Source organism: Mya arenaria, chromosome 17, assembly GCF_026914265.1.
Source record: "Mya arenaria isolate MELC-2E11 chromosome 17, ASM2691426v1".
Lineage (NCBI taxonomy): Eukaryota > Metazoa > Mollusca > Bivalvia > Myida > Myidae > Mya > Mya arenaria.
Window position 1 is genome coordinate 25333997 of NC_069138.1, and position 27470 is coordinate 25361466.

At 39.1% G+C, this 27470-nt stretch overlaps 1 protein-coding gene across 3 annotated transcripts; it reads right to left on the reverse strand.

The window, feature by feature from the left end:
* Window positions 1-4460: 4460 nt before the first annotated feature.
* LOC128223990 (uncharacterized) lies at window positions 4461-18087 on the reverse strand. 3 transcript variants are annotated; one of them, XM_052933551.1, is made up of 7 exons: window positions 17954-18087; window positions 10658-12099; window positions 10464-10524; window positions 9892-10306; window positions 9418-9599; window positions 7821-9174; window positions 4461-7442 (listed from the first exon to the last, which is right to left on the reverse strand). In XM_052933551.1, the coding sequence occupies exons 2-6, from the start codon at window positions 12091-12093 to the stop codon at window positions 7822-7824; spliced, it is 3447 nt and encodes a 1148-aa protein (XP_052789511.1). In that variant the 5' UTR covers window positions 12094-12099; window positions 17954-18087; the 3' UTR covers window positions 4461-7442; window position 7821. The 3 variants fall into 3 exon arrangements, with proteins under 3 accessions (XP_052789511.1, XP_052789513.1, XP_052789510.1); XM_052933553.1 differs by lacking the exon at window positions 17954-18087 and adding an exon at window positions 14558-14924 and having other exon boundaries at window positions 9892-10297; XM_052933550.1 differs by lacking the exon at window positions 17954-18087 and adding an exon at window positions 14558-14924.
* Between the last annotated feature and the right edge of the window lie 9383 nt (window positions 18088-27470).

Below are 27470 nucleotides of genomic sequence, written 5' to 3' on the forward strand. Positions count from 1 at the left end.
TGGCAGTGGCGTAGCTACATATCTATAGGCCTTGTAGGCCCGGGCCTAGAACTTGGAGAATGACAAATTTAAATAACCCGAAAAAGCAATAAAAACTAATAGCTACTCTAGCACTTAGAACAACTCAAAAGTTTAATTATGACCAATGCAAGTTCGGTGCTTATTTAAACTATGGGCAACCTCAAGGTGGTTTTATTTTAATCATTGCATATTTAATAAAGTGTGTGTAATTTACATGTACAATGGATGCACTTGTGCTTTTGGTTTTTCTCCTGAAATGCTTCTAAATTCACCATTTTGCTTCTTATTTAGAAAGACACTTTGGGGTGGAGAGGGGGACTTATCTCCAAACTCACATAGATCCATCAGGCATACAAGTTTTTAAGGCACAGCTACGCCCCTGTGACTGGTAACACTGTCAAAAAGTATAACACTTTCTTCCAGGGCGTCCTTACGTGGGACGCGCATTTAGCAGACGATTGTACGATGCAATGATAGGTATTGACATACCTTATTCTATGTCCGTAAAACACAATCTCTAAAAGTTTTGATGATGTGGTTATTTTTTTTAAACTCATTGTTCACATGCTTAAGTCTATGTGGATTTCCAATGATATCTTAGAATGGTGGAATGACAGCGCCGGGCCGACGGCCACTCGTCTCTGCGCAAAAAAGTTGATTTTGTGGTCTGACAATATGGGCCTAGTGGAAATACGTAACAGTCATCAAAATCAAAGCGCGCGATACACCTACTCCGCCCCTTAATTATGTGCATCATGTCCCATGACATTGTTTTTAGAGCGCGTTACATACCAACCAAAGAAAATACAATTGGTATTCGATTACACGAAAGATGTGGCAGAGGTTCCGCCAGTTGGCCACAGAGGCGGGCCCATTTCCGTAAGTTTTACTTCCGGAATTCCTCACCCCCATTTACTCGCCGAAGCTGAAAGACTCTTAAACTCGGCTATATTCCAAAACACCATGTCATCGTATGTACACAGTCTGGCCAAGTTTTCCGAGTTTCGAACATAGTACTCTTCATCTTATTCAGGTCACTTCAGTCATGCGCTCCGGCCACTGCACGATTATATGTTACAGCAATCGGTTATAAGTTCAAAAGGATTGGGGCACCAGATCCGTCTACCCAGGTTATAGTGATAAAACTCCTTAAAGGCTTCCACCGTCAACGAGCGGGAAAAGACACATCTGCCCATCACATCACCTATTTTAAGAATTGCGCGTTCGAAGTTACCCATTGTTTGCACCAATAGATACGAATCATCCCTTTTTCTACAGCCTGTATCATTATATTTGTTGGCTTCATCTTGGTAGGGGAGCTCATAAGGCAAAGCGATCGTCAACATAATATTATTTCTATAAATGACATGGCGTTTCGGAAAAGTACACTTAACATAACTTAACGTCATTCAAAAACAAACCAGCTTGGTGCTCCGGAAACAATAAGCATAAAAAGTTCTAACGACATGGTTTGTCTCGTAATCTCTCTCGTGCCGTATCTGCGCGTGCGCCCAGAGTTGTGGGTCCCTATTCTGCCATTACGATGGCTCCCCTGTCACTAGGTATCAGTTCACATCGGTGCTCAAAAAGGCATCTGGAGTGGCAGGTCTTGTCTACGCGGTTAAGTTCTCATATGTTTAGGATTGTTGCGGCCACCAAAGCATCTATAAAGGACATGTCTGCTGAGCATATACAGAGGCCGGTCGATGGCGCTCACAGGCCGTCCGCAGATACATTCGCCCAAATCTGGTTAAGGTCCCGATCCGTTATCAATGCATTGCATTGAACTTTCAGGATTTGGCCGTGGCTGACTAAGGTTAGACCCATTTTAACATAGTCAGCATAAACGACTAATATTTAAGATCGTCAAATAATTAGCTTTAGCATTATTTAAATGGGCTTCCCTATTACTCTTCATTTGAGGCTGGTGTAACGGTTTATCGTTCATATAAACACTTATACCAAGGGCAAGTTTGCGGGCAGGCGGCTCTTATCCCGGCCTCAAAAACGTTGAATTTCTCTGGCAGGCATACGGGGGAATGTCCCTTAATCAAGCAAAATATGTATTGTCTTTTTTGCTAAACGAACGGGTTCAGCCTTCGAGTACATTGCGGGGGCTAGTGATATAGGTCGAGTGCAAACTTTCGATATTATGTCCGAGTTTGATATTCTATTGCCCAGCTGCCCAGATCTAAGTTCATTTGTTCTAAAATGCTACCGCGATAGTTTGGCGATTTTCGTCCGACGTGAAAGCCTTGTAATCCGTCCGCCTAAGGGTGAATAGCTATGATGCAATATCTTATTGGAATCTGGCCATTATTTAACATTTTTGATAAATTAGACTCAGACTTGCTTTAAATGACATTTCAGCAGCTTTGTACGAAGTCATACATCTTGGCTCGCCTGTTTGCTTTTGAATGTGTGAAGTACTTAAAACCTACCAAATTCATATATGGCTACACTAAACTTAAGCTTTTTTCCCAATGCACGGCGTTTTGGCATATCGGCCGCCCAAAAGGTATTTTGGAGGGTGTTCCGGGATCCCATTACGGTCCTAGATTATCCTTTTCGGCGGTGGATCCCTACGGGATCCATATGGCGGCTTCGATGTGCTAAAACATTTTACATAACTAGGAAACCGCCTTACGCAGTCCGGTACCGCTGATTACCAGGGTCCGCTGCGGACGGTGATTCTAAGTTTCAAAACGTATGTGATTTTGTGATCGGTTGTGTACTTTGTGAACATTCGTGACTTTGTGAACATTCGTGACTTTGTGAACATTTGTGACTTTGTGAACATTCGTGACTTTGTGAACATTTGTGACTTTGTGAACGTGAAAGGGATGACAAATATGGTAATAATTTGAAGCCGTTGGTAAAACCATATAAACTGGACATTGAACAGTTTATACAAGATGTCCGTAAATTATTTGAACGTTCATGATGTCTGTCGATAACTCAGTACCTCATTGATTGCGTAAAGTCGCAGGTTCATGATCCCCCATCGTGTCCAACCGAATAAAGACGATGACAATTGAATCCAGTAGTTTCTCTACTGGCACTTCGAATTAAGTGGTACCGTGACATTTGGAGTTCTCAGTATTTGTTCAAACCCTAGGAAACATGCATCACGTGTGTCGGTATATTGGGCAGCCATTTCAGCTATTTTACAGCCATTCATGTATAGAGCTTTAGTTTTAGAACAGTATTCCTTTTATCTTACTACACTAGTGTTTTAATACTTCTGATATCTAGATGATACTGGAATTGCAGCAACTTTGAACTCAAGTCTTGATGGCGTCTCTGCTGGTCAAGCCATACTTCAGTTCTTGGGTGTAAGGATTTCTTCATTTTCTCGCATAGAAAATTACAATGCATGAATATTCAATGCTCAAGTCCGAACATGTCATTCGTTCAACACGTAGAGACACATTGACCTTATACTAGACTATGAGCGTAACTCCGATTGCTGAAGTCCAAACAAGTCCTTCGTTCAACACGTAAAGACACATTGAACTTAAACGTGACATTTAGCGTTACTTCAGTTGATCAAAGAAGTTTGTATTACACCTAGGAGAAATACTGACCTTATATAAGACTGCGAGCGTAACTTTTCACTAACTACATCCAAAGATTGAATACAGCAGTTAAAGGTTGATTGAAACTGTTCAAGGGCAGTTGTGTGGCAGCGGAAGTATGTTAATGCTTATCCTTTCAGCACCGGCTTTAAGCGGTATTCCATTTAAATAATCATTTCGGCATAACTAATACTCCTTTGGACGGGCGGATTTTGAATTGAATGAAAGTATCAACCAATATATGCTATTTCAGGAAACTTCATTTCAAATATATTGCTTTCTGAGTGTCTGGGTGTACGAGTTATAATGCGATTTTCCAGTTGCCTTTCATGGCATTTTGAAATATCGAGCATGGCATTTTTAAGCATCGAGCACGTATTTAATGTTTATCTGTACAAGTTTGACATGCGCTAGCTTTTTTATTTTACAACCTTGACCTAAAATTAAAATCAGTGGAAAAAATTATACTCGATGTATATGGCGTATTCTAAAGAAATTGAAGTCTGACAAAGAATGTCCAATCGTATTGTGGTTCCCCCGATCGAAAACCTATGAACAGGGACCTTTCTAACTTTTGCAACTCAATACTGCCTGACGTTGGACGACAGATGACATAGATATTAATCATGTTAGACATTTGTGAGATACAATGTGGGTTTTTTTAAATAGACTGATACGATTCAAACTGACGGGCGGTTGACGACAAATCAATGAAAATGATCGTTTTACGGCGTTTTAAGATGCATGGTATTTCAAATTCACAACTGGATGACCATGGACGCCACCTGACGGACAATTATCCTTTATAAATACTGTTTGATGTCACGTTTACTTGAAGTAACAACGATATAGATGTTTTGTTTTTTTTTGTTTTTATTAAAACAAACATTCTAAGCGCTTTGAAACTTCTAACAAAAACAACAACACGATTTTAACTGTTCGAATATATGACAAAATATATATGTTTATTATTATTATTTTACTGTTAGAGAAATATAAAGAATAAAATGTTTAAATTTGCTAGTATCTAAACATAACTGAATGTTATTTTAAGGTTTCAATGCAAATTATACATCATCACATAGGTGGTTGTCAAAAGCACTTCAAAACAATATAGTTCGTTGTTGTTGTTTTACATCATTTTTTTCAATCAGAAGAATAAAGTATGATAAACGATTTAAAATATAGTATTTTGAGCATGGAATATGATAAAGTGTTTAAACCAAAATCATTTTTCTTCAAAAACATAATAGAAACTATAGCCTCAACTGCCTACATTATATTTAACATATACCGATGCTTGGAAGTAATTCGAAGTAAGCTGTGGAAGCCATTCAAAAACTTACAAAGACATATTAGAATAAAAAGTGTAATTCATCCAAAATACAAAGAAGACAAATACAAGTACGATATGGAATTCGAGTTACTATCAAAACTAACAGCTTGCGTACAAAACGTACATTTAAGCAGCAGGTTATAAAAAGGTTATATAGCTAAGCATGTACGGACTTCAAATTACTAACAAAACTTCATTCATACAAAACGTTGGTTATAATTAGGTTATATAATTAAGCAAATACCAAATTCAAATTGCGTGCGAAACGCGCAGTCATTCACACTAAAGCTGGTTATCATTATTGTGTCTTTACATACTGTAAACCGTGGTTTTTAAACAAAATGCGTTTCAATTAAATGATATCAAGTTTGACTGAAATGGGTCATACCTGATCCGGCAAAACCTGTTTTCAGTTAAGTGCAAAGGTTTCAAATATTTGTTTGATAGGGAATTACATAAAGGAAATCTTGCCTGCATGGTAAATGCTTGGTACATATGAAAATTCAAAACAGATGAACCAAATGTTTTAAATTTTTAGGATAAGTAAGTTTTGATATTTGACAATAAGTTTGTGCATTTTCCATTAAAAAATTGTTCTTCGAATGTTCTTACATTCTGACTTTGCGTGGAACAGCAATATTAAAGTTTCATTTTCTCTAAATATTCTGAATTTTAAAAAAAAAAAAAACATTGTTATGGTGTCAGTAGCGAGATACCTCCGCCAAATTTCATTTAACCTTTTTGAATAATAAGAGATACATTTCAGAAAGACCCTAGTTTTACAGTATGTGAAAATCACAATATGCTATGTAGCTAAAACATAATACACAAGTTACGGTTTTCGAATAACTTACGAAAAGCAGTCATTGATAAAAGCATACAGTTATATAATTATGCTTTTAAGTAGCGATCGGGTTATATATATATGATGTATGGACCAAGATGAAAATGAAAAGATTCATGGATGAAAAGAAGGTGCTGAGTCATTCTGGTAAATAAGATTGTTATATATTTTGTTTTTCATGTAAACATGACGTATACACTGAATAGTATATCTGTATATGAGGATGACACCAATTATTCCTTTGAAGAAGTCAACATTAAACTTTTTGCAGAGAAAATGGGGTAAAACAAACGATAAATTAATCAAAGATAGTAATCTGTATGCATACGAAGCGTTTCCGGGGTATTTATCAGTTGGAATCATTGATATGGTCAAGCACACCTTAAACGAATATTTTAACTATATAACTTGAAATTTGAAACATTTACATGAAGGAATGGATGTCATCCTCGATAAACATGGTCAGTAGGCCATTGTAATAATATAGTACATGTATTAATTCTCACCAGAATGTCTCCAAATGAAAACACTCAATATGAAGATGAGCCCTAGCACTAAACAGGCTAAATGTTTGAAAATAAAACATGCAATGAGTCAATGAAATGTTCAAATATTTAAAGTTGCATACGAATGTTTCTTTAGTTTTCTATTATTACTCGTGTCATTTCGTTTAAGTGTCAAAATTGATTGCAATATAAGTTCACAGTCACCGAGAAAGTTGTGTGTATTAGCTCGTTTCCATCCAATTATTCTCATTTCTATAGGCTAAATTAAGAAGACATGCATATTTGAACCAATCCTCATACTGTCACAAAATGAATAGACTAGATCTTAGAGAAAGAACTTCATAATGATTCATTCTAAGTGTATCATACATTAAAATAATATAAACATAAACAATATAGTAAAACTTATTCACAAATCACTACACTCTGTTTTAAAGAGCATAAGAATGTTTTCAAATTAGAGTGCCTTTTTTCATAGCATTTTTTTTAAAAGTATATGATAATGAAGGGTTTTGTTTAAAGTGTAATCCCTCAATGAATTCATTCCATTTAGCGTACTTAATTTATGTATTAAATATAATAAAACCACTTAAAACAAGTAAGCAAGAAAAGTTTAACACAATAATTAAAATGAGACAAGTTTATCTAAAGCAGGGGTGATTTTAATGTTTTAATAACAATACAAAAAATAATCACAGGAAAACAGGCCTTTTTGTCCATTTTAACGAACAGCACTGAATCATACACAGAATGCCTTCAAGAACAAATTAACACCATTTGTTAATAATGTTTAATTATTTGCATTCTACCTTCAAGTTAAAGACACTTCCATCCGTTTATGAATTAATATAAAGAAGGTGGATATAAAAAAAACAAACACTTAAAACAGTAACAGTAATACATCGACGTTACACTATTCAAAAAAGTATTGTGTCCTTTAGCAAAACATTCAACTATAATCTTATGCATACTTCTATCGCAGAAAATAAAATAATTAATTTTGAACCGAAGTACATTATCCACAATCACGTTATCTCTGTTTTTCTTTGCTGACCTTCTACTAAGTAAACTATCATCAATAATGTTCTCTCTACTCTCCTTTCCCACTGATGACCTTATCACCACTTATTTAATGTTGGCTTGGACTGGACCCAGCTCTGAAATGGATGTAAAAAGCATATTAAAACTACTTTTATCAAAGGTCAATAACGGGTATAGAGAGCACTAGCTTAACACCTCATTTAAAGGTTTTGGAGCAATTAACGATCGTTGTTTTTACTCCGTACATATACACCAAGTGGATTCAAAATCAAACACAACATCTTAAGCCTGACAATCGACTTCACACATCAAAGAAAGCCGCATACAACTGTCAGCGATTGAGCATACTGTTGAAAGTGTACAGTTCTAAAACGCTTTTAAGGCGGTACAAATTGACTATCAGTTTCAAAAAATGCAATATGATTGTTAATTTATTTGCTGATTAAGGTATATACACATTTAATGTGTTACATTAATGTACTATGAATACTTACCTTAAGACACGATTTGTTTGAACCAGGTACCGATTCTTTTCATGACCCCCGGTGTATCGCGTTTCTTCTTAACCCCTGCATTGCGCATGGCTGTCTGTGCCTCTTTCGTAAACTTTGTGGCATCTGACATAATCAGTGCTTTCTTTCTGAATTCGTTTAATGTGTGGATCCTCTCAAGAAATCCATCTTTCTTCAGGAGTTTTTCGTTTTCAATCATCAAGTCAATGTGTTCAGTCATTGACAAAGGGTTCGGCCTCAAGGCAATTGCGCTCAATCTTTCATTACACTCCTTCACTGTAGTCATAAGAAATTCAATGTCATCAATCATGTCATCGAGCTCTTCGACCATTTTCTCGATAACCTGCTCTTGAGATAGCAACTTTCCTGCAGCTTCTTGATACTTCTTTTGCATGTCAGCGTAGGTTTTCTTTACTTTGACAGTGACATAGTCAAATATGTACGGTGAGTTAGCATGCTTGTCCCATTTGCATTTGATTGGACAAACAGTGCAGAAGCCATTACCGTCCATAGCTATGCAACCTTTCTTTCTGCCGTCATCTGGAATGCCACAATTTTCATGGCAAGTGAAATGGCAATGGGTGCAATTGGTAACATGTTGACCAACGGGAAGTTCCCTTTTCTTTTGTTGAGTCTCATCAACTTTATACATAAAATTCGCATTGTCTTTTATTGTTGACTTGTTTCTGTCGATGATAGCGATTTCTTGTTTCATTTGGTTTACTTTCAGAAGGCCAGCATCAAGCTGTGGTTGTAGATTCTTCACCGTTTGTTCAAGTCTAAATCTTTCGTCGAGGACATCCCTTGTAAGTTGAAGACTTTTTGGTTTCCCTTGCTCAAGATGAGAAAAGAAGTGCTGAAAGCTTTTGATCCCCATATCCCAAAACATTGGTGCCAAGCTTGTGTGGCCTACATTACGTGCAAACAGGCCAGAGTTATTAAATGTAAAATACTCTCCAAACGGAAGGTTGGATTCTTTCAACGCTGCGAGAACTGGGGGATCAATGCCGTCAGCAAAAGTTATCAGCGAGCAAATGTTCCCTTCAATGTCGTTTCCGAAAAGCGACATAATCGACTGAAAGATGTAGCTTTGGACAGCCGTTAAGCGAGCATCAGGCGCCTTTATCAGAAAGCAAATCGCATCGATATCACAGACCCCCTTTGGTTTCTTTGCAGAAAAGAGTTGTCGGATTTGCTCAACTATCTCCTGATCTCTTTGAAGCCCTCTTGTATCGCCAAACCCTGGGGTATCAATTATATTCAAGCAGTAGGACACCCTGCTACCCTTCTCCGGGAAAATGGTATACCGAGTTATCCATTCTGTTTGCGAAAGTGCCTGTTTAATATGGAACAAAAATAAGTGGAAAGATATTGTTGGCAGTATGATTATATGACTTAAGATGTTCCAAATTGGTAAACGTCATTTTCACTTTTATATTTGTTTTTGAAATGATTAGACCTAGATATATATTCCAATGGCTGTTTTAATGAATAAATGTACATCGAATGTCGAATGTTTTGAAAACATAAAAGATAACTATAAAATTAGTATTTGAAATTCAAATTCCAGATCATTTACCTGGTTAGTTTCCCTCTGTTTTTCTTCGTCTTCCAAGTCAATGATTGTGTATCGAAAAGGGTCATCCCAATTAACGCCAAGAATATAGTTTACAATCCCGTCAACCAGCGTGCTTTTCCCAGTTCCTGTTGCTCCAATAAGCATTATTGTTTTCTCCTTTGGCGCAACAACTGGCGGTGATCCTATATAGTAAACGAAATATACAATAAATGGCGGCGCCAATGGGGTCATGTATGTTAATGCGATAGGCATTTTTAGGGAGATTTACGTTTCTCTTTGCGTTAAACATTATTTTAATTTGATATGATGCTATAAACTAATGGCTAATAAACAAGCAAGCTTACCCATTTCTGGTTGTCATGTTTCGCACTATACTCACAAAGTGTGTATTTCAATAAGGAATTTTATGACATGCAAATTCAAATATAAAAGTGAACAGATTTGTTTGTTAGGCAATGAACGTTATTAACTTACCGAGCCAAAATTGTCTTGATTTTGCAGTCTCATCTCGCGCCGTTCTGTTTTCAGTCACGGGTAAAGCATATGTTGTAGGGTTTTGGCCGTCCACTTTGGTAGAGAAATCGACAATTCGTGACGCTGGGGACGGAAATGTTATAATAACACCGCTTTCCGGACTGTATGATCCTTCCCCATGCTCGTGGACAACTCGTACTCTAAATATAAACTTCGTGTTGGACTTTATATCTTCTATTTTACCACTTGCGGTAGTAAACTCCTTGTTATAAAACTTCCATTTGCTGTTTTGATCGACATCTTTCATTGAAACTTGGTAGTAATTTCCATCCTGAAAGTTCGCTGGTGGATCCCACGATAAAACGATAAAATCAGATCCTGCCTCAATTAATACAGGCTTTCCCGGCTGGATGTTCTGAAGCAAAAATCTATTTTGTATATATATGACGCCAGGCACGAATAAATTAACTAATAACATGCTTTTGGAATTATTTGAATTTCATTTTTGTACCCATTTAACGAAGTTGATATAGGCATTAATTGTATAAATATTGTCTATAAAGATGCATGACCTCATCCTTTCTTTTCGGCGACGCTTGGGCTCTGCTATATAGTGTGTGCTCGGGCTGGTCGCTGAAAAGCATCAAATTATATTATATATAATGTAGAATATGCGCAAATTGTATATGCCTTTCTTTGTTTAAAGTATTGAAATAGATCACAATCAACCGCCGAATGAAGGTAAATGTCAAGCACTGAACATTACCTTAGCGCTTCATCTTTATTTTCTTTTTCTTCCTCAAGCTTCTCCAAGTCCATAACCACATTATGGCTCTGTGTTGTCCTCCTAGCTTTGTGTTTCTCCACGCATTTTGAGCAAAGGAGTGTGCGGTCGCAGTCAAGGCAGAAGGCGCTGGCCTTTTCTTTTATGTCCCTTTCTTCACATAGTTCGCAAAACAAATTGGTTTCATCGCAATTGCCTTTGGTAACTGGAGCCAACTCGTGGTTCTTGAATATCTTCGTATTATTATGCTTCGTTCTGCACTGCCAACAAATCATTTCTTTACAGTTCATGCAATAAGCCACCGCCTCAAACTTTTCACAAGTCTGACACGACGTTTTGCTCATTTCTTCCATTGCGACCAAATGGTGATCTTTCATCAATTTATGCCTTTGGTGCATATCCATGCATTTTTCGCAAATATATTCAATACAGTCACTACAGTATGTAACCGCTGTGGAACTACAGCCGGCATCTTGGCAGACAGTGCAGTTTATGGCATTTGATAGCTTACGGTCTTCGATCTTTGATATCTTATGCTCTTTTGTAATCTTCCTTTTCAGGTGAACTTCTGTGCATGATTTACAAAGATTCTCCTCGCAGTCGGTGCAAAAGTTTTCAGAGGGAGAAAAGGTCTTTGCTATCTTGCAAACGTCACAGGGGATATCTTTGTCTTCATCTGTATCTCCGATGCTTAAATCTGTTGACAGTGTGTGGTCCTTTGTTGCCTTTTGCTTTCTATGGTAAGCGACGCAGGTCTCACAGAGATATTCTTTACATGCCTTACAAAACATTGAAGCCTCCTCTTGGCATTCATCAGAGCACGGATTACAAAAGCGTTTCCTTGAAGATGGCCCTTTTTGAAGATTTTCAATGGGTTCTGGTACGTGCTGTTTTGTTATTTTTGTGCTCTTATGGAGAATGACACAATTAGCGCAGAGATATTCGTTACATTCATGGCAATATTTCTTGGCGCGTTGTCGTTTATTTCCCAGTTGACAAGGTTCACACTCTATAAATACTTCGTCGGACAGCTTGGATTGTTCTTTAACAACCTCTTTCGGGATGGGCAAGTGAGTTTTTGTCATTTTCATTTTTTTGTGAGTTTCAACACAATCGTTGCAAAGGTATTCCTCACAAGTCGGACAAAACATCTGAGCAGTCTTTTCAGGGTTTCTTTCTTTACATGGTTCGCAATGAATTATGTCGCCCTTCAACTTTGCAATAACATCGATTGTATCATGTCCCTTGGTCATCTTCTGTGTTTGATGATTACCCGTGCATTCTTCGCAAAGGTACTCGTCACATTCTTTGCAATACCTCGAAGCTTTGACGTCTCTTTTGGATTCCTTGCAAGGCTCACAGAATGGAATCTCTATTTCGTCGCCTGGCGAACTTTGATCAGGTTCTGTCGACTCCATTTTCAGCTGTAAAATGAACATCTCATTATTCAGGGAGTTCGGGTAATGTCAGTCTGTGTATGTTTAATGAGGTTATTTTAGCCTGCAACAATACTGGCAGACACAAGTTTCTCCAACCTCAGATTAATAGATCTGAAGATCTGGCCATGCTGGACATCCTTATCTTACTCTGAGACAATGACGATAATATAGTGATAGTGGTACCCGTATGTAAAAAGTAATTAAAAAACATTCTTACATTTTTTGTTTAACTGAATTCGGTAAAAAAGCATCAACCATGGCCGCTCATGAACGACAGGTTCATCCCAACTCTCGCACAGCTTGTTCTGCAGAAACTCGGTAGACCTCGTATCTGCAAAGCACACTACGCTCGGGTTGGGATAAGCCTATCTAACACTCTCAGCCATGGAAGATACTTATTATGAACATGTCGTATTTAAGTGGATAGTGTTGCGTGTATATAACTATACATGCGTACACAATTATAAAGCACATTAAATAGCTATTGAGTTATATTGAAACAAATAGTACAAAAGTGAAATAGTTTGTGTTTTGATTTTAATTATTTTCTGAGAACAAATAGTAGCTAAAATGAACCAAAGGTATAAATATGATGAAAATTTGGTAACGCTATTTGGTAACGACTCTTTGCGCGTAAATAAACTGTTCTGTTTGTATTTATATTATATCGTAGCGCAAACACTGCAAATTGTATAAGGCCACAACAACTTGATCATTTGTTCGTCGGATTTGCCGCACCTAAAATTCGAAAAACGAAAAACGTCGACTTCGTCTTTTTTGAAGGTATTTCTATGCTTTACATTCTTCACGAGCAAACTTCTCTCGTGTCAGGACAAAATCAGGTCCGGGTAACCGAAAAACAGCTTATATTTGTTGGCAGTCTTTTTTGTCGGGCATATTTTGCAGGACGCACCGTTGTTATTCTTTTCCGGTATTAATTTTCAGTTTACTAAATCGGTTTAAATAGTTTTCGTAATGTGAAATACACGTTTTAAGTGAAAATCAGTGTCATAGTCAATGGATTATAGTCTTCAGTAAACAATAACAGTTTCACAGCGTCGAAGGCAATAATTATCTATGTGTGTTTTTAATAATTCATTGTTTTGTACTCAAAATTTAGTGGTAAATAATAACTTAATCTGATTTTGAGTGCAAAACTTCTATTAAAATACACGCCGGACACACGACTTACAACCATTGAACATGTTCTCGTGAGTTATTTTTTTTTTAATTTTAAAATGCATTTCTTAGTATTCATTCGACCACAACCTATTTTCGACCGCCTCCTGAAAATGGGTAAAACACTTCTATTTTGCGTCACTTCCGGTAAAAATAAGCTCCAATTGTTAACCATAACAGTAGAACTGTCAGAAAACTTCATTTGATAAAGAATGGGAATGATAGTGCTAAAAAACTTAAGTTATACTAGAAACAACACAAATTTGTCATTTTTAATTCATGCCAAATTAGACCCTTCGTTTAAAATGATTTCACATGTAAAATACTTCTTTAAAATCGTGTTGTTTTTGTTTGCCAGATCTTACATATCTACCAAAGCCAAAAACCTATGCCCTATTGTTTTCTAAGTATAGGGCACAACATTACAAGCGCATCAAAATATGGTATGTTGCTTATTCTAAAATTAATGAAATTTATCTACAGGCAACTATATTGAATTACATTTGGGCGCTCAGTTACCATAGAATTATACATATTGCAGCCTAGACAGGTCATATGAGGCTCATTCAGAGTTGGACCAGTGATAACAGGGTTCATGATGGGTGAATTTATCATTTTGTACCCATGTGAAAGCCATTAAAAGGGATGATGTATTCCTTTGCCTCTCTTGTGGTGATAAGTAACTAAAAAGTGACTGTATGGCAAATATGTAAATATTTAATTACTTTTTTAAAAAATAAAATACATTAAACAGTTTAAATAAGTTATGCAAATTAAAATAAAAAAATTGTGCACAAACTTTTGTTGCGAAGTATAGTTAAAGGTCATGGTCGAAAGCATGTTGTATCTAGGTCAAATACAACATGCGACAGCCGCCATTTTGAATTCAAAATGTAAACAACAGACGATTGAAATATATTTTATATTTTAGTTTTTTGAAAGATGAATGATTGCTTTAAATGGTACATACAAACATTTATTTTTTATTATCACTAATTTATGATTAAAATGTAAATAATCCTTAGGCGATCGAAAACCCGTTGTTTCGGGATACTCAAGCGTTATCAACAGATAAAAAAGTAGGACTTGTAAATGTTTAGAAACAGTCTGTATTTACACATACAGTATTATAATAACATCAGTAAAACCAGAAAATACAACCTTTTATAAGTATAATGACTGTTTTATTTTTTTTAATTCTTTGTTGTATGCACCATTCAATTGTAGCCACGCCCCCCCCCCCCTCAGGTCCAGCGGTACATACCTGGGAAATGGGCTGTGTTTTTACCTTCCAGGTGGTCCCGCAGTGCCGTGTGAATGTGGTGGTTTTGTCTTCCAGCCAAGTTCAGCGTGGAATGGGCCTAACCTAGAGTCCCTTGGGTGCGTGGGCATTTGGCGGGGTTTTCAGAAGCAATACGTCCCCGCAGTGCGAGGACTTTGCCCGGGCTTGGCTGGACCAAAAGTCAAAGTCCCCGCTATTCCCCGTGCCTGGGGGGGGGGGGGGGCGTGGTTACAATTGACTGGTGCAATATCGCACTTATTTTCTTTGATCAATTAGTGATGAAGTGGCCTGTTTCTTACAGGCATTGAAGCTATGGAGGCTGTCATGTTATTCTTTTTCAAGGCACGGACCTATAAAACATAGGTTCGTGGTCAAGGCGAGGTCTTGAAACGGAAACATCTTTAATCCAACACCTGCACTTAATATTAGTAATAAATATAGTGCCACATTTGCAGATTTGTTTGCTACTGCTTCAATTATATTTTCCCACAATTCAATTCACAGTGTATATTTTTTCAGAAATGTTCTGTGTTATTTACATTTTCAATATTCTGCCATGTCAATGTCACTACAATTATATCGTGTGATTCAAGAGGTTCAAATTTAGACCTGACCAAATATTTAGAAATGCTCAAATGATAAATTACTTTTACTTGTCTAAATTGTTTTTTGTGATAGTAAGTTAGATTAGTACGGAATGAATACAAAAGTTGTTCTTTTTGGTTTTCGAATAATTGCACGTTACTGTGTGGAATGCTGTCTTTACAAATAGTATCCATATTTAAATTTCTGATGCAATGAATGTTATTAGGAAAGCACTGGATCTTATTGCATTTGTTAAATATTGAGACAGATTAACATGTGATACAATCAAAACCTTTTCAATTATAACTGAGAACCTTTTTTGCAATTAAAAAGCATTTCTTATAATAGTTGTATGATAAATTTGGTAAGAAATATACATTTTTTTTTAATTTTTCGCTCGCCTCTGATTTGCCTTAAATTAAAAAAAAAGTTTTTTTGTTTTTTTTCGCTCGCTCGCTCCTACTTTTTTGGGGCAAAATCCATAGAACAAATGATCAATTTGTTGTGGCCTTATCGCAAACCTTAGCTATCGGGATCGATTGTTAGCCTTACTGAACGCATGGCAGGAATTTAAAAAAATAATTATGGATTGATATGTAGTGAGAAAATAAAACGTGTAGGTTAAACTGTATTTGTCATTTACAGCGATTGTGAAGAAACTTATATTAATTCACCCTGGTAGGCACGATGTTTTGCGAGTGTACGGTCTGGTGTTGAGGGGGTAATCGGATTGTCTGAGAAAACTCACTTGTCCGGCTTGGTGACCACTAACCAAACTCACATACGCCTAGGCCGGGAATGTCTCTCTCTCTCTCTCTCTCTCTCTCTCTCTCTGGGTATCCCCGGTGCACTATTACTCTGTATTGACGAATCTTCTATTATTCTAACATGCGATTACATTAAAAGAAGAGTGTCCTCCCGTACCTCATTAATATTAATTTAATTAGATTATGTCAGTCGATTTCCCTCCGGTTATGAAATAATACCGGCGTTTGCCGAATATACTCTATATGGGATAAAGACTTCCAATTAAAGCCATGACCAACGTGCACTTGTTTTTTTGATGTTTTAACTTATTTAAATAATCGTAACTGTTTAACGTATTTCATTCGGAAATCCTCGGCCATTTCCCATCGAAAACAACATTCGGAACTCATCGGCTATTTTCCATCGAAAACAACATCGGATGAATATGGACGGTTTACAATGTCAGAAATCTTTACATATCACTGGGAGCACAAATAGTATGTGAAACACACCTTGATATGGAAATTTAAAATTCCTTGAGGTTTGAATTCCAATTAATAATAAGGAAGATATGGCTGAGACACGGAGTACTGATGTGAAGTCCATTGTACAACATTGACCTCCAAATATGACCTTGACCTTTGAGATAACGACATGTATGTTATGCCATGCTGCTTTTCATTAGCTTAGACTCAAAATGTTTGCAATGAAATCTATGTTATGTGACATTGAAGAGTGACCTTGACCTTTGAGATAAGAACACGAACGTTATGCATGACACACAATGCCATAGTGCCCTGCAGTTCTGTAAAATGTTAATGAAATATCACCAATAATAACAACATTATGGCTGAGAAAAGGTTGAAAAAGGACGGACGGACAGACGGACGACAAGACGAAAGGAACTACGAACGGACAGTGTAGTTACAATATGGCACCCTTCGAGGTCATAAGGATAAGAATACAATCTCAACTGCTCTCCCCTGGTATTCATTTTTAAAGGTAAATGTTGTTGATATACGGTGTACCGCTGTGGGTAAACGAACTGGAAGGACACAAGTCCTTTATTTCTACTCTACTAAATATCATTTTGCTACATGTTCATCATCATCACCACCACCACCATCATCATCATCAATTCTGCCACCGATTAGTTGAATTTTATATTGTTTCATTATGAAATATGGTTCTCTTTCCAATGCTTGATTTGCCGGTGATTATTTATTCAAACATGTCCTTAAACTAACACTAACATGGTAAAATTAGTCCAAATTATATTTTTTTACGATTCCATTTTTGCATCTATATATTCACTTTATTCGTCCGCTACTGCGTTTTATACTTTAATATTTTGCTCGCCTCTCAAATTGCTTTAAGCAAAAAACCGTGGAACGAAAAATTTAATTGCTGTCGCCTTAAGTATATTTCTACTTGACCAAGCATTATCGTTTTCTTAGTCAGTGTGTGTATACCACGTGATAATTTGCGTCATAAATGCTACACCGGAAGGCAATATTTTGCTGGTAATGAAGCCTTTAAACAAAGATAACTTCACTTTATCTTCTACATTTTTAATGAAACATAGCGCAGTCTACACCACTTACGGAGCCCCGCCTTCGGTCTTTTACCAGAGTTTGATTGAGAGTTTAGTTTCTTAAAACACTTCGACAAACCATTCCACAATACGGCCGTCTGACGGAGCACTGTCAATACAATATTTTTGGAAACAGGTTTGTCGAAGTGTTTGATGTAACTAATCACCTTATCAAACTTCGGTAACAAAACGAAGGCGGGGCTATTTAAGCGGAATTGACTGCCTTTTGTTTTTATTTAAAATGGTGCAGTTAAGAAAAAGTTATCTTTGATTTAAGTCTTTATTTTAAGCCTTCCGACGTAGCATATATGACGTAATTTATCACGTGCTATACACACACTGTTATATTATTTTATTAGCTACAAATGTATATACAAACACAATTACATGTTTAACACAATTACATGTTTATAAAGCACATGCAATAACAAAAATAATAGTAGATTACTGACCTGTAGTCTGTTTTACGTTTATCATCCGCCCAGACTGAGAAAGAAAGTAACAACAGACATTTATACTCTCGCCAGATATATTTGCGGGGATTCAGGAATTCCGTTTCCAACACGTAATACAAAAACCGTCTGCGTGATGTGACTTTGTCCAGGACAAGGTTATTGAATAAATGATCCAGGAGTTTACATTGGAGGGGCGTACTTGGGGGTGCAACTTCAAAATGAAATATTATGAGCTGTTAAACGTGGCTTGAGGGTTGGAAATAGAAATTTGGCCAATTTGGTGTAACCTAAAAGTAATGTAGCTGGCATATTGACTTGAATATTTTACTTGGACAAACTTGGTGGGAGCACTTGCTGTAATCAGGGGCTATATAACGGGAGTGTGACGTGGTATTAAAGGGCTCTCTACCGTGTACTTATATCTCACGTGGATGATACGCGGTAATCAAGGGGCTCTCTATCGTTGACTCATTACTCACGGGGGGGGGGGGGGGTGATGCGGTATTCAAGAGCTCTCTACGGTGGACTCAGGCCTCACAGGAGTGGTACGCTGAAGTCAGTGGCTCTTTACCGTCGACTCAACTAAGACTAACGGTGGTGTTACCTGATATTCCAGGGCTCTCTACCGTAGACGCCGGACTCACGGGCGAGGTTCGCGGTATACAAGGGCGTAGTACTGTGTTGTGTATTAATGACTAACAGGGCTGCTACGCGGTAATCTGGGGCTCTCTACGGTGTACTCATGTCTCACGAGAGTGGTACGCGGTATGCAGGGGCTCTCTACGGTGTACTCATGTCTCACGGGGGTGGTACGCGGTATGCAGGGGCTCTCTACGGTGTACTCATGTCTCACGAGAGTGGTACGCGGTAATCTGGGGCTCTCTTCGGTGTATTCATGTCTCGTGATAGTGGTACGCGGTAGTCAAGGGGCTCTCTACCGTGGACACAGCCTTGACTCACGTTGGTGCTACCGGATGTTCAGGGGCACTCTACTGTGGACTCAGGACTCACGTGAGTGGTTCTCGGTATTCAAGGGCTCACTTTTGTGTATTCATGACTCATAGGGGGTAGTACGCGGTAATCAGGGCTCTCTTAAGTGGACACTCACGAGGTGCTACGCGTTATTCAAGGGCTCCCTACGGATAATTCAGGACGTATGTGGGGGTAAGCGGTATTCAGGGGCTCTCTTAAGTGTACACAGGGCTCACGGGGTGGTAGCGGCAGTATTAAGTTGCTCGCCACAGTGTGCCCATGACTCTAAAAGGGGTAAGCGATATTCATGGGCGTTCTTATGAGAACTCATGACTACAGGGGTAGGTACGCGATATATACAGGCTTTTTAATGACTACACAGCTAGAACTCATGGGGGCGGTACGCAGGTTCTCAAAGTTAAATCAATTTACGTAACGCAGATTCTAAAACAGTTAAGTAAGATTTCATTAACGAATAAATTCTGTAGCATGGGTAAAAGGGCTACACCCTTAGAAATAGTCACTCCATTAATTGCTTGGCTCCACCTCATAGCCAATGTTTATAGATGATCTTACTGATGAATGAAATTACAGTCGAACCCCGTTGGCTCGAACCGCTTCGAGCCTCGAAAATTTTGAGCCAAGCGGGAATGTTTACATTCAGTGTATAGAAATCGGTCCTTAAAATCCAGTTCGAGCCAACGAGGAATTCGAGCCAAGCGAGTTCGAGCCAACGAGGAAATCGAGCCAAGCGAGTTCGAGCCAACGGGTTTCACCTGTATTAGAGTTTCACCACTCTCGGTAACAGAGGCTACGCCACCATGACATTATGTCTGCCGCTGGTGTGCAAGCTCAGCTTTTGTTTTTTTCTGGGCCAAGCACTTGCGCATCTGCGTAGCAGGACAGTTACTTGGACTTTGTTTTCTATCTTTCACTTTCGATATCGATGTACGTTTTCGAAGAAATAAAACAAGGAGAGCTTGTGATTTTAGAGAAGTACTTTATAGTTTGCGAGTTCTTTAACTGCACATGTCTAGGCCATACTGCAGAGATATTGGGTGCAGGCAAACATTATTTTTTAGTTATATTCCCATTCCCATAAATGATGCGGTGGACATTTTGATTTCAAAGTTTATTTTCTCGCTACGACGAGAAAATATTATAAGACTAAAAACTGGGTTGAAAGTGCCCAGAACTGCCACCTGTTCACTTTTTTAGCTGCACAATATTAACAGATTAACTAGTTATGGTTTGCGAAATCCTCTTAACAAGTTACGTAATAACTGGTAAACTAGGTAAGATTCGTGCTAGATCATGTAGACCATATAGGTTTGTGCAGAAACTACCAAATATGGGAGTTTTAAACAGAAATATAATCTTTATTTTGCACACAAAAGAATCAACTGCAGTCAATTGTCCCGATCTTTGACTATTTTCACGGTGCGGTGGATACATTAAGGTTTGAGCAGAGGCTGCAGAGGATGGGAGTTTTATATAAAATAATTGTCAATGGCCTACATTTCGCACGGAATAAACAATAACTGCAGACAAGTATAAATACAACTTTATTTTATATGTGTTACCATCATGTTTGTCATTTAAAGCTGCACTCTCACAGAATTACCGTTTTGACAACTTTTTGTTAATTTTTGTCTTAGAATGAGGAACCTTTTTGCGTATCTAACTGCAAACCTATATAAGACTGCTAACAAAAGATCTGATCGTAGATTTTATATCTCCGTTTGAAAATTAATGTTTTATGGCTTAAACCGTTAACGGTTAAAGAAAATGCAAAACACATCAGGGTTTTTTTATTTCAATTAAAACCTGCGATCTATTTTTTGTCATAATTCTTATATAACTGGTTTCCTGGTTTTCGAAAATTTTGGCTCGTTCCAAGACAAAAAATAAAAAAAAGGTGTCAAAACATTCAATCTGTGAGAGTGCAGCTTTAATACATCTCCGATAATTGTTACATTTGCAAAATGTGTTGCATTTGTTGCCGTGTACTAGAAACTAAAAAGAACAGGCTTGTCAGGCTTAGAACTTGGAAATCCGGAAAATCTAAATATATCATTGGATTTCCGCTCTCGAGGTCAGGTTTTAAAAAACTTGAAATTATCTGGGAGGAAATGTCAAGGTTTATCACCAATTTTAGAGCATGCTCTGTGATGAATTCCGCTGTATTTCCCAATGTCTATACACTCTGTCAGTATGTAGGAAAGATAGTAATGTTTAGCATTTTGGTAATATTAACACTGTTAAATGTTGTCAATTGAAGAACAACACAATTAAGTTCAAATTATTCTTATTCTGTACAAATTCCTTCTTCTGAATTTTCTTAACCTTGGCATACAAAATAAATTCAAAATGGACTGGAAACCGCCGTATGTGTAGGCTAACCTTGGCATTCAGAATAACTCCCAGTATGGACCAGATTCCGCCGTACGTGTACCTACCTTTGCCATTTCGAATAACTACTAGAATGGACCAGAATCTGGCGTACGCGTACCTAACTTTGCCATTCAGAATAACTCACAGAATGGACCAGAATCCGCCGTTCGTGTACCTAATCTTGCCATTCAGAATAATTCCCAGAATGGACCAGAATCCGCCGTTCGTGTACCTAATCTTGCCATTCAGAATAATGCCCAGAATGGACCGGCGCACGTATGAGTAACCCTGCCATTCAGAATTACTCCCAGAATGGACCAGAATTCAGAGTAACTCTCAGAATGGACCAGAATCCGGCGTACGTGTACCTAACCTTGCCATTTAGCATAACTCCCAGAATGGACCAGAATCCGGCGTACGTGTACCTAACCTTGCCATTTAGCATAACTCCCAGAATGGACCAGAATCCGGCGTACGTGTACCTAACCTTGCCATTTAGCATAACTCCCAGAATGGACCAGAATCCGCCGTACGTGTACCTAACCTTGCCATTCAGAATAATTCCCAGAATGGACCGCAATCCGGCGTACGTGTACCTAACCTTGCCATTCAAAATAACTCCCAGAATGGACCATAATCCGCCGTACGTGTACCTAACCTTGCCATTCAGAATAATTCCCAGAATGGACCGCAATCCGGCGTACGTGTACCTAACCTTGCCATTCAGAATAACTCCCAGAATGGACCGCAATCCGGCGTACGTGTACCTAACCTTGCCATTCAGAATAACTCCCAGAATGGACCGCAATCCGGCGTACGTGTACCTAACCTTGCCATTCAGAATAACTCCCAGAATGGACCGCAATCCGGCGTACGTGTACCTAACCTTGCCATTCAGAATAACTCCCAGAATGGACCAGAATCCGCCGTACGTGTACCTAACCTTGCCATTTAGCATAACTCCCAGAATGGACCAGAATCCGCCGTACGTGTACCTAACCTTGCCATTTAGCATAACTCCCAGAATGGACCGGAATCCGGCGTACGTGTACCTAACCTTGCCATTTAGCATAACTCCCAGAATGGACCGGAATCCGGCGTACGTGTACCTAACCTTGCCATTCAGAATAAGTCCCAGAATGGACCGGAATCCGGCGTACGTGTACCTAACCTTGCCGTTCAGAAAAACTCCCAGAATGGACCGGAATCCGGCGTACGTGTACCTAACCTTGCCATTCAAAATAACTCCCAGAATGGACCATAATCCGCCGTACGTGTACCTAACCTTGCCATTCAGAATAACTCCCAGAATGGACCGCAATCCGGCGTACGTGTACCTAACCTTGCCATTCAGAATAACTCCCAGAATGGACCGCAATCCGGCGTACGTGTACCTAACCTTGCCATTCAGAATAACTCCCAGAATGGACCGCAATCCGGCGTACGTGTACCTAACCCTGCCATTCAGAATAACTCCCAGAATGGACCGCAATCCGGCGTACGTGTACCTAACCTTGCCGTTCAGAATAACTCCCAGAATGGACCGCAATCCGGCGTACGTGTACCGAACCTTGCCGTTCAGAAAAACTCCCAGAATGGACCGGAATCCGCCGTACGTGTACCTAACCTTGCCATTCAGAATAACTCCCAGAATGGACCGCAATCCGCCGTACGTGTACCTAACCTTGCCATTCAGAATAACTCCCAGAATGGACCGCAATCCGGCGTACGTGTACCTAACCTTGCCATTCAGAATAACTCCCAGAATGGACCGCAATCCGGCGTACGTGTACCTAACCTTGCCATTCAGAATAACTCCCAGAATGGACCGGAATCCGGCGTACGTGTACCTAACCTTGCCATTCAGAATAATTCCCAGAATGGACCGGAATCCGGTGTACGTGTACCTAACCTTGCCATTCAGAATAACTCCCAGAATGGACCGGAATCCGGCGTACGTGTACCTAACCTTGCCATTCAGAATAACTCCCAGAATGGACCAGAATCCGGCGTACGTGTACCTAACCTTGCCATTTAGCATAACTCCCAGAATGGACCGCAATCCGGCGTACGTGTACCTAACCTTGCCATTCAGAATAAGTCCCAGAATGGACCGCAATCCGGCGTACGTGTACCTAACCTTGCCGTTCAGAAAAACTCCCAGAATGGACCGGAATCCGGCGTACGTGTACCTAACCTTGCCGTTCAGAATAACTCCCAGAATGAACCATAATCCGCCCGTACGTGTACCTTACTTTGCCGTTCAGAATAACTCCCAGAATGAACCATAATCCGACGTACGTGTACCTAACCTTGCCGTTCAGAATAACTCCCAGAATGAACCATAATCCGACGTACGTGTACCTAACCTTGCCATTCAGAATAACTCCCAGAATGGACCATAATCCGACGTACGTGTACCTAACCTTGCCATTCAGAATAACTCCCAGAATGGACCATAATCCGGCGAAAATTTTCCTTGCATCACTGTTTAGTTGAAAATAAAACATTTCTTACGTCTTTTCAGTTAACATACCATTCAGATTGTTTTGTTAGTGTATCTTTCCATTCCCCTTATGATCATGGTTATCCATCTTTGTGTTAATATTGTTATTATTTTGTTTTGTCAAAGATGTTCTGAATTAGGCGGCGCAAATAAATATGAAATCCTTTGTGTTATGCCCCTTGTCTGTAAAATAGGTTGTGCTTGGACAATGCTTATACCCGGGAGTAGGATTATCTAATTATTGGTCCCAAGGGCCGAGGTGCATGACCCCAAATATCCTTCCGGACAGCCATTACACCTATTTGGCAGAGGAGGTGTGGTTAATCGGGTTTCTGAGGTCTGCTCAGGTCAGCAGTCTTGATTGTAAACATTCACAGGGTTTGTGGTGTTATGCATCAGTCAATTGTTGCCACGCCCCCCAGGTCCGGGATATAGCGGAAAAAATGTTTTCACACCGAAAATAGCGGGAAATTGAACTAACCTAGGATGTTCCCGTGACGCGGGGGCATTTGGCGGGGATTTTACCAGCAGTTTATCCCCGGGGCGGGAATTATACCTGGGATTGACTGGACCGAAAGTCAAAGTCCCCGCTATTCACGGGACCGGGGGGGGGGGGTTGTTGGTGACAATGGGAATGCTCATTTTTGAAGTGGGTAGACATTTTTAACATGGTTTTTAGCATGCGGGGATCTTCTTCTCACAGCCAAGTGAAAGTGGGTTTTCACTGGCTCTATCATTGCATCCACAAGCCGCTGAGACCATGTTGTCCCTTCCTTACACCTTGGTCCTGAAGATACCATGTTCATGTCCTGTTTCACTTTTTACACCATGCCATACATCATTTTGATTGGTCACTATCACTTTATTTTGCACCATTTTGTTGACAGACATAATTGTTTCTATCATCAGGGGCGTAGCTAGCCCTCAATTCATGTGGATTCATAATTACGCTAGGGGGCCCCCTCGAAATTTTGAAAACCATGGTGCAATCTGGTGCATTCTGGGCGTTCTGAGATGCTTTATTTAATACTGGAAAATGTCCAGTTTTAGGATCATCACGGTAGTCAAGTATGCATGCTGGAACTTTGACGGATTTTTATTTGTTTGTCAGAATCATGTGGATTCAGCCGCGTACTCGCGTATAGACAGCTACGCGCCTGATCGTATGTATGGACAATAACATCTACGTTTTGCGAAGCAAGATACTGATATGTCTTTTCTGTTCCAACTTTTTCTTGTCTCTGAGACACTATGTCATCAGTTCTAGTGACGTGAACACATTGCAAAACCTAATGTAATTGTTCGCCTATCACAGACACGCCTACTACTTTATACGTCAGCCATATCGAGCATTACGAACCGAATACGTCAACAAGAGCTTGTCCAACAGAAGAGTTGTACACTTCCTCAAAACTCTGGTAATGTTGTGTTCCCATTGTTATTCGCTTCTACTTGGTAATGCTGCCTACTTTCGCTTCATTTGAAAACCGATCATATTGTGCAGGAAGCAAACCACTACAAATAAAATCATGCTGCAGCTTGTGATTCACCAGGAACTCGTTGACTGCCAAATATGGAGATCACGACGATGTATTTTTATGCACCAGTCAATTGTGACCACGCCCCCAGGTTCGGGGAATAGCGGGGACTTTGACTAACGGTCCAGCCAAGCCCGGGTAAAATCCCCGCTAAATGCGCTCGCACCCCAGGGACACCAAGGGCGTCTTTGGGCGCTTCGTTCTTCTTGTTCTTCTGTGTCCGATCCTAGATACATTCGCCCTAACGACACGAACAAGGCCCAAGAACATTGTGTTCAAATTCCACACTACCTACAAACCGGGAGGACCGAGAAATACACGAGAACAAAATGGCGGAAAGTAAAGTTAAGAACGATGCGTGCATGATTTACAGCGAACAACTCTACTACCGGTTCCCGGTGTTAGGGCGTTTTGCGCGAGTTACACGTTCCGAATCGACTCAATTCTATCCTGGAAACAAGCGCCCAAAGACGCCCTAGGTAAGGCCCATAATTATGTCCCCGATATATTTGGCGCGAAAGCAAAACCATCGCATTCGACCGGCAATGCGGGGCCACGTGGAAGGCAAAAACACGGCCCATTTTCCCGGCTATCCCCGGTATTCACTCGGACCTGGGGTCGTGGTTACGATTAATTGGTGCATTATGAGGATAGTCCGGCTTGTCACACTGTATTGTTTCCACATTGAACGCATGGCGTTAAGCACACGTGTTGCAAAGCCCATTACTTCTTCATTAAGATCTGTTCAGTTATTGACCCTGGTGGTTTGAAAAGAAATGTGCATGAAACTTTAACATTGTATAAAATAGTGCTTAAAGATATTGACACGAAACTTTGTATGCATTGTTTATGCTATCGATGCTTCCAGATATTGAAATGAAACTTTAAACACATGTGTTGATGTTCTCAATGCCTTGAGACATTGACATCAAACTTTCTACATATGTTTTGATGCTATCGATGCTTCCTGATATTGAAATGAAACTTTATACACATGTGTTGATGTTGTCAATGCTTCGAGATATTGACATCAAACTTTCTACATATGTTATGATGCTATTGCTGCTCAAGATATTAACACGAAACATTGTACACGTTTTGGTGTTATCTTGGACATCTTGCTATTTTGAATTCAGACGGTCAGGAATGGCATGGGATGGTTTGTCCTTGGGATCTTCTGCCACGCTCCCTCGTGGATTAGCTGTCTTTTAACCAGCACTGATACAACTATTTATGGCTTCAATAGTTTATTTATCAAGATATATTTTTCCTTTGACTTTCCCTATGAATTTCGACATTTTCAATAAGTGTGCCACAATTACGACCATGGAACTGTGAAATAAATAGTTTTCATTAAATATAAAAGAAAATCCATTTCTAAATGAATGTGGTCTTGACCATAAATTCACACTGAAATTGTGTTCTCTTCATATAATTACAAAAATATCTACATCGTTCTAACTGTTGGATGCAAGAGTTCCATGAACACAGTGTCGCACACTTGGTGAATACCTAAGGAAATTTGTGTTTTGATAAGTTTTTTTTTAATCAGACTATTGATGACATGTATCCATTTAATCTGGACTGGGGGTAAGACTTGTTTGTTTTTGGTCCCAGATCTGAACAAAACAACCCATAGGGCCTCAAAGAAGAATCAGGGAATGGAAAATTGCAGCTTATTTTATTATATTTAGGGGATGTCCTAAACATTGCGGTTTGTTTTTGGGAACTTAATAATTATGATGGTAGTTTAGCTAGATCAATAGTTTTAAGTTATGACCTTTGACCTACTGACACCATTATAAAGTCGGGTCGTCAACTGTCCATTACCAATATTCCTACTGCGTTTGAGGACTGTAGCATTGGAACACATGGAAAGAAAACTGTTTTCCAAGTTTAGGTCACTATGACCTTGACCATTGACTTCAAAATTAATAGGATCAGTAAATAATCATAACCAATAACCCTACTAACTTTGAGCACTGCTAGGGATCGAAGTCTTGGTTATATTAAGGGAAACTACAACCTTGACCTTTGACATCAAAATCAGTAGGGGTCATCCACTGGCCATGATCAATAGTACTATACATAACAACAAAGCAAA

What these genes read in the sequence shown, in the direction of transcription:
- LOC128223990 (XM_052933551.1), bottom strand. Translation starts at nt 12,093, where the DNA reads ATGGAGTCGACAGAACCTGATCAAAGTTCGCCAGGCGACGAAATAGAG. An exon ending in AATAAAGATGAAGCGCTAAG is followed by an intron (nt 10,525 to 10,657) that starts GTAATGTTCAGT and finishes GATGCTTTTCAG; the next exon opens with CGACCAGCCCGAGCACACAC. An exon ending in ATCAAGACAATTTTGGCTCG is followed by an intron (nt 9,600 to 9,891) that starts GTAAGTTAATAA and finishes TTTACTATATAG; the next exon opens with GATCACCGCCAGTTGTTGCG.